The sequence below is a fragment of the Bidens hawaiensis genome, unplaced genomic scaffold, assembly GCF_021521415.1.
Source record: "Bidens hawaiensis isolate Kalapana, Puna unplaced genomic scaffold, B.hawaiensis_p1.1 tig00001461_1, whole genome shotgun sequence".
Taxonomy (NCBI): domain Eukaryota; kingdom Viridiplantae; phylum Streptophyta; class Magnoliopsida; order Asterales; family Asteraceae; genus Bidens; species Bidens hawaiensis.
This window is the reverse complement of record NW_027491082.1, coordinates 4135858-4145895: the sequence shown is the minus strand read 5'-3', so window position 1 is coordinate 4145895 and position 10038 is coordinate 4135858. Positions and strand designations below refer to the sequence as shown.

The 10038-nt window shown below is 39.2% G+C and overlaps 1 protein-coding gene across 1 annotated transcript; it reads right to left on the bottom strand.

The window, feature by feature from the left end:
* Positions 1 to 6065: 6065 nt before the first annotated feature.
* On the bottom strand, positions 6066 to 9050 carry LOC143579224 (uncharacterized). The gene is made up of 3 exons (XM_077062599.1): positions 8549 to 9050; positions 8328 to 8475; positions 6066 to 6441 (listed from the first exon to the last, which is right to left on the bottom strand). The coding sequence occupies exons 1-3, from the start codon at positions 9048 to 9050 to the stop codon at positions 6066 to 6068; spliced, it is 1026 nt and encodes a 341-aa protein (XP_076918714.1).
* Between the last annotated feature and the right edge of the window lie 988 nt (positions 9051 to 10038).

Here is a 10038-nt window from a genome sequence, read left to right as displayed (position 1 = left end):
CCACACAATGGGATGGGTTATGTGAACCATCCGACGATAAAGGTAATTATGGGTCGACACATAATTATCCAAGTCCTCGCATGGAAGACATAATAAGTACATTGTGTGTAATAACTCGAAACCTGGAATGATTTTGAAAGACGGGACAAATGAAATATGATAAGGGCATAGTGGATATGCCGTTGGTACATCCTATATATAAGTGTCCTTACCATATTCCTATTTGTGGCGTATTTCGGGTCATTCACAGATCGACGTTATTGTTTTTTATTTAATTTTGTATTTATAAAATTGTTAAAACCTTTTACAACTCCTTGTATTAGTTGTTTTCTTTTAAAATTTTATTTTTATTTTAATTTGGGACGAAATTTCTAAAAGTTATGAATCCTGTAACATTGGTTACTTTTGAAACCCGAAAACCCGACCATTTCTAAATTTTCGGTTTTTGTTTATAAATATATATATACATACAAATAATATTTCAAGTTTCGTTAATGTATTTTATATTCGTTGGGTTTAATAAACGAAAATATGGCATTTAAAGTTTATTAAAGTTAATCAATTTGCAAACTACCGGGTATTATTGACACGAGGTCGAAGACTCGCGCAAAAATAAACCAAATACACTAATTAGATAGTGGTAAATGAGTGTCGAACACGAAGAGTTTATGGAATATGTGTTACCCAGTAGCTATAACAGAAAACACAATTAAACTAAAATTGTATAAAAGTAAATTCAGATTTGATTGTTTGGTTTTTAGATTAACTAAAATAAAATAAGACACTTGCAAAACAACTATTGAGATTTGTAAACTGATTAAACGAAAGCGATCATCTTAGATTTCAGGTTTAAATCAACACTAATGTTTATGCTTACTAGAAAGAACCATATAGACACAGTTCATGTTTGATTACTTGTTTGTGATCAAAGGGGACTAAGTACTTGGGTTAATAAAATGCAAGGTTGTTACCCGATAATCAATTACGTAATATTCAACCCTAATTCCTCCCATGATATCTCGATTGCCATTGACACCCAAAACGTATGGTTTAGTTATGATCAAATACAAGCAACAAGTTACAATCAATTAATCAAACACCATAATAACTAGACAAACATTGCAAAGTTATTATTCTAGAAATCAAAGCATATCAAGTGTATCAATTAAACCTTACATCCAAGATGATCACAAAGGGAATTAGCCACACATGGTTTGATGAATCATCACTTCAATTCTCGTTTATAACAATCAAGAACATAATCCAATGATTACAAAACCCAAAAACAATGTCTTGCACTCCAAAAAACGTCCTCTAATGTTTCTTGATGAAAAGCTAATGAAAAGATTAGCCAAAACGGCCAATTAACCCCAAAAGACACCTGCTGTTACGACATGGACCGGGGTCCACGGTTTGGACCGTGGGCCACGGTCTCCTCCACGGTCCCCATACAACCCGCGGTACGGTGGGTTTTGCTAGATTTGTGTCCACGGTATGCACCGTGGGCCACGGTGGAGCTGCTTCGAGTTTTCTTGTTTTCTTCATAATTTTCTCGTTCTAGCTCCGTTTTCTTCACCGTCTTCGCCTATGATCTTGTTGTTTTGTCCTTTTAGCTTTTCAAACCTGCAATCACACAATATAATGTAGTATTCAAAATCCTTGAAATTAAACATAAACGCACGCGATTTAATAAGAATTACTACACTTAAGGGTGGCTCTATGATCCACCCGTCACATCCCCACACTTACACGTTGCTTGCCCTCAAGCAACACTTGAAACCACAATTGTTTTCAAAACACACCACCAAACATACCACAAGCCCGGCTTGGTCAAGGTCCCGAGTCATACCCTATTCCCACATAATTAGAGGTTTGCACTAGCTTACTTGATATTATATTTTAAAACATAGAATTCTAGTCAACCTTAACATGCTTTCGGTCTTTACTCATACATAACAGACCGTCACTCATTAACTCACTTATCAGTAACCATTCCAAATATCACAATCATACTCGATTCTCCTCGCATACGCTTGTACCACCGTCAAATCTCCACCACTCGTGCTTTAACACAAACGCAAATTAAGAGGTCTTAAATGGGTTGTAATGGGGCTAGGTGTAAGGGTATGGAATGGGGAATATTGAAAGTGGCTCAAATGATCCGACCCGGCTTGTTACATCAAAACTAAAATAAACTAAAGAACACACTACTTATACGCGACTTGTATCATCAACTTGATACACATGACTTTAAACATTGCTTCAACTTTTCTCATTTTTTCTTTTTTTTTCATCATTTTTTATTTTTTATTTATTTTTTTAATAATAACTTGCATAAACCCTTAAATACTACTCTCTATTGATTAAAATCAAAACAACTACAATTACAAAGAAACCTATCAAGCCGGATCGTCTCCTAAATACATCGGGGTTAATTAAATAGGAAGAATAGGCCCAAATAGGTTTCCTAAAGGAACCAACCCCCCGCCCCTCTCATTACCCACGCTCATACATGTAATTTATGAGGCCCAACCCCCAAAACCCGCACTTACACTCATCCGAGACGAGGCTTTAACCTACATGCGTCAATCACTTTTGCATTTATGCCAAGCTAAGGTCTCGAAGTGCATTGATGGCACAAGTTCTAACGGAGAATAACCATTCCGTCACCGCTCTTCGTTTTCCCCAATACCCAAGTGACTATGGGCATGTTATGTGATTTGATAAACCGAAAGCATGCTAACCTTGCCTAGAATACTACTCGACCACACTTTTAACATAGCTAAGCAAACTTGATTTTTTTGGGGAATTATGACCATGAAAGGGGACCAAAACTTTGCCCCGACAATCTTACCACTTTTCCAGTGTTTTTCTTTCAAATTTTTTATTTTTTTATATATATATTTTTAAAAATTTTTAAATTTAACAAAAAATTTCCCATCCCCACACTTGGGATACATTGTCCCCAATGTATGGTTTTTAGGAAATAAAACACAAAAAACACCACCAATTGTCATAACCATAACATTTTCCTCCCAACCCCCAAATACACAAATCATAGCATAAAAACACCAATATACACAAAATATACAAAACAAAGTGCACCTGGTATGATGAAGTCCAATCAGTGATAGGGCGGTTGTGGCGGCCCGAAAAGGAGGTCATAAAGTCCGAAAATTCACCAAAGTTAAAAGCTCCACTTCCGCTGCTGCTACCTTCTCTCGATGATGGTGGTGGTGGTGCCATCGACTGCATCGGGTCCACCCACATGGAGTGATGCAATGGAGGCTCGGGATATCGCACAGAGCCATCATATGGAGGTAAAGATGTGTAATCCACACTTGGTGGATCTGGAACGACCTCTTCATCTGCATGCCATTGTTCGTGCATTCTCCTATTTCGGTCATCCATATACCGCATGTTTGATTCGTGCTCCCGCGCATTGGCGTGAGCACGATTCCACATCTCGTTACGGTCATGCCTCTCTTTCTCGGCCTGTTCATGATAAGCCCCCATGAAAGTTTGGTGGTCGAAAAGGGCTCGGGACTCCTCCGACCAATTATCGAAAGTGGAGGGCCGATGCCTCTTCACCACCTCATTTATCAAACCCATGTGGGCCCAATTGTCTCCATATGAAGCATATCCCGAAGAATAGTGCCAACCCCTTTGTTGGGATCCACTACCACCCGCATTCTCATCACCACCCACTACCTCCATGTCTTCATCATCACTTCTTTCCTCCATCATTTCCTCCTGGTCTTCACCCGCTTCTTGTTCAACATCCTCCCTTAATACTCTCCATTTCTCATTACCGTTCTTCAACTGATGGTATCTTTTGCTCTTAGTATATATCCAACCGGGCCCCAACGCATCCAACTTGTGTTCCGTAAATATCTTCTTCAACCCAATTGCGCCTGCTGGAATGGTGCCATGCAACTTCCGTATCGCCGTGGTCAATCGGCAGTGAGGGATTAACTTTCTCTTGTTGCTCTCTCTACTCGTCCATATGTTTAACATGGCTAAGTAGCGAAATGAAATTCGCGGCTTGCCAGTCATCAATGCAGCCAAAACTGGCATGTCACTGTTTCTCACCACAGAAATGTCGCTCCGATGGGGTACCACATTGGACAAACATATTGTCATCAACAATTGCGCTTCAATCCTCAACTCCTTTCTTTTAAAGTTCGACCCTGTACCTCTACCCCCTTTCAATACCGACGATAATATATTATACCATTGCGGACTTTTGTCAGGATGGTCAAACAAATCTCTAACCGACGGATAGACGTACGAATTGAATGGCTTGCTGTCGAACTGAGTAATTTGACTGAGTGTCTCGAAAGACATCTCCACCGTCGTTCCACCCACAGTACCGATCAACTTCATCTCCGAACCCTTCCTAAACGGTGGGCACCTCAAGGTAGATACCCACTCCTTAATCTCCTTGTCATATAACACCGTGCTCTCTCTATCGTAACACTGGAGAGCAGCTTCCCAACCTAATGCTTCGAATTTGTCGAACAAGCCAAACGCTTCAAACCCTGAGTCGGTCACATCCTTCTCACACATGAACCCTTCCAACCTTTCTCTTATGGTACTCATCTTATCCTTGAACAACTCAGGTTGCCATTCTGAAGCATAACTCGATAATACCCCACCCTTCCAGTCGGGTTTTGGGATTTCTACTTGCACATGCTCTTGCTCTTCTCGCAACCGTTGTCTTTTGGCATGGGCGGCCCGACCACTTGTAGATGCCGCCTTTCCTTTTCCCTTGTCCGAACTCCTTCCCATCTATACACACAAACCACCAAAAACAAACCAAGTCAATTCGATATCCCCTCCCCACACTTGCTTGTTACCATAGTCGTGGATAAACAATTCATTATATAGTTAACCAATATCACTTCATTTCAATAAACACTTAATTTTTCAACTTTTCCATGAAAAATCACCAATTTCAAGCATTTATCTCTTATCCACGACTACAACATATAACCATTACATTTTACAAGCAAGTGGGTTTACACAAATCAACACTACCTTCACAAATTGCAATGTCTATAACGAATTGACAAATACATATCTTGGTTGATGTTTTAGGATGATAAACAAGTAATCTTTCACAAGCAAACAAAAAAACCCCAAAAAATCTTTGAAATATTCGGGAGCCAAATCCTCAAAAACGGGATAACACTTGAGAATGAGAGGGAATAAGGTTTGTATTGTTAAATCTCACAGAAATTCACTCACTATCGGGTTAAGAAACTTGGATTTTGGTTGTTAATTGGAAGAAAGAGATGGTGAAATTAGGGTTTTAAAGAGGAGTGTGTGAAGAAGGAGAGGGTGGTTGGTAAGTTTTGTGGCTGGGAATTGTTGTAAATAATTTAAACTCACCTTTTCTTTACCTAAAAACCCGTCAAACAGCAGCAGTGGGAGGCGCACTGTGGGCCATAGTGTGAACCGTGGTCCACGGTTGACTGAAGTCAACTGAAAAAAACCGCTGGACCGTGGGCCACGGTTGGAACCGTGGTCCACGGTGATGTTGAACCAAAACGAACAGAGTGTACCGTACCATGGCCAAAACCTTGACCGTGACCTACGGTAACTAGACCGTGGGCCACGGTGTGCACTGTGGTCCACGGTGGACCCTGAATTTTTTTTTACACTCGACTAAAAGAAAGAAAATGACAATAATACGACAAAACTCAAAATTACCCTACCCCCCATGAAAATCCCGAGTTGTCCACAACACGGTAAAGAAATCCATACGAACTTCCCCACACTTGGTTCGAACACACTCGCACGAGAAAGGTAATTTTAAAAATAAATTTTTAACAAAAGCTATTTACGCTAAACAACATACCTGGGCCTTTCTTTTACGAAATGGAGCTATCCGGTGAGCTTAGAAGGAAACTCACCTTATCTTTATCAATCATCTTCAAATCCTTACCTTCTAAATATGGTTTGAGGCGATGTCCGTTCTCAACTTGCTTAACTTGACTTTGCTTGTCTTCAATCTCCATATCACCAAACCTCCCGACTCTTGTGATCACATACGGGCCCATCTATTTGCTTTTAAGCTTCCCGGGAAACAGTTTGAGTCTTGAATTATAAAGCCACACTTTTTGCCCAACCTCAAATGTTCGTTTCCTTATCTTGGCATCATGCACCCTCTCCAATTTCTCTATGTAATTCGATGCACATTCATATGCCTCATCCCGAATTTCTTCTAATTCGTTCAATTTCAACTTCCTTAAGTCACCAGCTTCCTTGTAATCCAAATTAACATTTTTAATTGCCCATAATGCTCGGTGAGCCAACTCCATTGGCAAATGACAACCCTTCCCATACACCAACCGATAAGGAGTGGTACCGATCGGTGTCTTGTAGGCCGTGCGATAGGCCCACAATGCATCCTCCAACTTAATCGACCAATCTTTTCTATCAACCCGCACCGTCTTCATTAAAATTTCTTTGATTTGTTGATTCGAAACTTCAACTTGGCCACTTGTTTGAGGATGGTAAGGCGTTGCAATTCGGTGATTCACACCATAACGTTTCAACAATTTTTGATGTGTTGTAAAACACTCGTATTTTCCACACGTTTTATCTACGTTTTGTATTATATTTTATGTGCTTTTACTTAATTTATATAGGTTTTACATATATTTAATAATCATGTAGGTTTTGGGTTACAAGGAAGAGAAATCGGGACTTTTCGAGGAGCTTACGAGCCTTTTACGCATACAAGTTCAAGAAAAAGCTCAAAGCCCGACCCATATGAATCATGGAGGCCCATTACTTACAATATTATAACATAAAAAGAAAAAAACAAAAAAATAAAAACCCTAACAGCCCTAGTATTGGCGGATCGCAATTCACAGCAAGGGAGGAAGAGAGAAAAAGTTTTTTCGGTTTAGGTTTAGGACTTGTGGCGGCTAGGGAAGGAAGAAGACACAAGAACCAAGCCTCGGGATCATTCACCACTGTTTTTTACAGCCGATAGCAGCCCCGGAACATTTCATATCCTTACATCTTTTTCATTGTTCATACAATTTTAGTTTCTTGCTTAATTGTTGAATTGTTTTGCAATTGCTTAAGAGATTGAATTGTTTATGAGTAGAATTGATTGTTGGATGATTATTATGATGATTAGTATGAGTTATATAATGTTTCTATCGAATGCTAGCTGCTGTCCAATTATGATTCTCGGCTAATCTTGTTAGTTCTACCTTGGAATGATGATTATTGTTAGTGTTTGATAGGTTTTATGGATTGTTTGATTAATAGACCTTAATTGTTATTGTAAAGTTTGATTTAGACATGAAATAGGTTGTGTTTAAGGGCTGGAAATTTTGGTGATTCATTGCATAAACCCCGTGTGTCGTTTGATTAGTTTTGTATTGATTGATCGGTGCATTGTTTGATTCTAGACTTTGTGTTTAGGGTTTGTTTGCGGTAGGTACCACCGTAGGGTTTTGTTGCGTGATTATTTGAATTAAGTACAACGGTTAAACACCTTCTTTGAGACCGAGAGGTGATAAGAAGTTAGGGTTGTCTCATTGCCTTTGCATGCTAGAATAAGGATTGCGCGAGAGCGAGTTCGTTTCTTGTCAGGTTTAGGTGTTTTGAGCGACTAGTTGATCTATTTTGGTTTAAGTTGAATTGTTCCTCTATCCTTGGTTGTGTAGTATTCATTGCCATTAGGGTCGAGTGTTGGTGAGACCGAGAGGTGATCCTTCATTAGAACACGTTAGCAATTGTTTCCCGGTTTGGTCATTTTAGGCGATTTTGAGTAGTTTAGGCTTGTTGAGTGAGACCGAGAGGTGATCCAGTGAGCCCGAGCGATCCTTAGTCGTGTCATCTTTAGGGACCGGTGTCTTGAAGTCATTCAATCCATTAGCTTGTTAGGCCTACAATTTGATTCAGACCTAGGTAGACGTTTTTCTCCATCCTAAGTTAACACAGTTAGTTTGTCGTTAAGTTTTCTATTTTTGGTAAGTTTTGTTAGTTAGTCCAGTTAGTCCTGTTAAGTAATTAAAAATCAAAAATCAATTAAATATTATTCTAAGGTAGGTCTTGTCTAGGGTTAGTAATCGTTAGCGTCTTACGTGTCCACGTGTTCTATACTCGGACTTCCTAGGTCTATACTACTTGCGATCGGTACACTTGCCGGTTGTGTGTGGTTTTAGGATTTTCGTTTTAATATTAAAGCTTAGTCGTGAGGGTCATTGTTATAGGGTTATTAGACACACATCAATTTTCCAAATGAAAAATTCTTGAAATGCGATCCACCATCACTTATGATAACTCGGGGAATCCCAAACCTTGAGAAGATGTTGGATTGAACAAACTTGCACACCACGGAATGATCATTAGTTCTTGTTGCAACCGCTTCTACCCACTTTGACACATAATCAACTGCAACAAGAATATAGAGATACCCACACGAGTTTGGAAATAGGCCCATGAAGTCTATGCCCCATACATAAAAAATTGTCAACAACCAAGATAGGTTGTAGAGGCATTTCATTTCTCTTCGATATACCCCCTATTCTTTGACAATTTAAACAATGCCTAGCATATTCATTGGCATCTTTAAAAATTGTTGGCCAATAAAACCCACACATTAGTACCTTGTACCAAGTTTTAGAACCACTAAAATGGCCACCACATGCCGATGAATGGGCATGTTTTGAAATCTCTTGTACTTCATTCTCAGGTACACTTCTTCTCACTACTTGGTCTGCTCCAATCTTGAAGGGATCCGGTTCATCCCAGATGTATTGCTTAACTTGGGCTGCGAATTGTTGCCTTCTTTTCTTTGACCAAAATTCCGGAATCGCCCCCGTGGCCAAATAGTTAACGTAATGAGCATACCACGGTGCGGCTGAAACAACAAGCAACTGTTCATCCAGAAATTTCTCGTTTATCTCATTCGGATCATCAACACCCTCAAGGATAATTTGCGACAATTGATCCGTAACTACATTCTCACAACCCTTCTTGTCACGAATTTCAGATCGAACTCTTGTAATAATAACATCCATCGAATCAAACGTGGCTTCGCATATTTCTTTTCCATCAAATAACGCACCGCACTATGATCCGAGTACACCACAACTTTACTTCCCAAAATATACAAGCGAAACTTATCTAAGGCATACACCACCGCAAGCAACTCCTTTTCGGTGGTGGTGTAATTCAATTATGCCTCGGATAAAGTTTTGCTTGCATAATAGATCACCACTGGCTTTTTGTCCACTCTTTGACCCAAAACCGCTCCCACCGTGCTATCACTAGCATCACACATAATCTCGAACGGCTTTGACCAATCCGGTGATTGTAGGATTGGTGCTTATACTAACTTTTCCTTCAAATTGTCAAACGCTTGCAAACACTCATTAGTAAACTCAAAAGGGACATCATTCAATAAAAGATTACATAAAGGTTTTGAAATTGCACTAAAACCTTTAATAAATCTCCTATAGAACCCGGCATGTCCCAAAAACGATCTCACCCCTTTGACATTTTTCGGGGGTGGCAAAGATGAAATTACTCTAATTTTTGCTTGATCAACTTCCATCCCCCTAGTTGAAACCACATGACCCAACACAATACCTTCTTGTACCATGAAATGACTTTTCTCCCAACTTAATACCAAGTTTATCTCAACACAATGTTTTAAAACTTTTTCTAAATCATTGAGACACTTGCAAAACAACTATTGAGATTTGTAAACTGATTAAACGAAAGCGATCATCTTAGATTTCAGGTTTAAATCAACACTAATGTTTATGCTTACTAGAAAGAACCATATAGACATAGTTCATGTTTGATTACTTGTTTGTAATCAAAGGGGACTAAGTACTTGGGTTAATAAATCGCAAGGTTGTTACCCGATAATCAATTACCTAATATTCAACCCTAATTCCTCCCATGATATCTCGATTGCCATTGACACCAAGAACGTATGGTTTAGGTTATGATCAAATACAAGCAACAAGTTACAATCAATTAATCAAACACCATAATAAC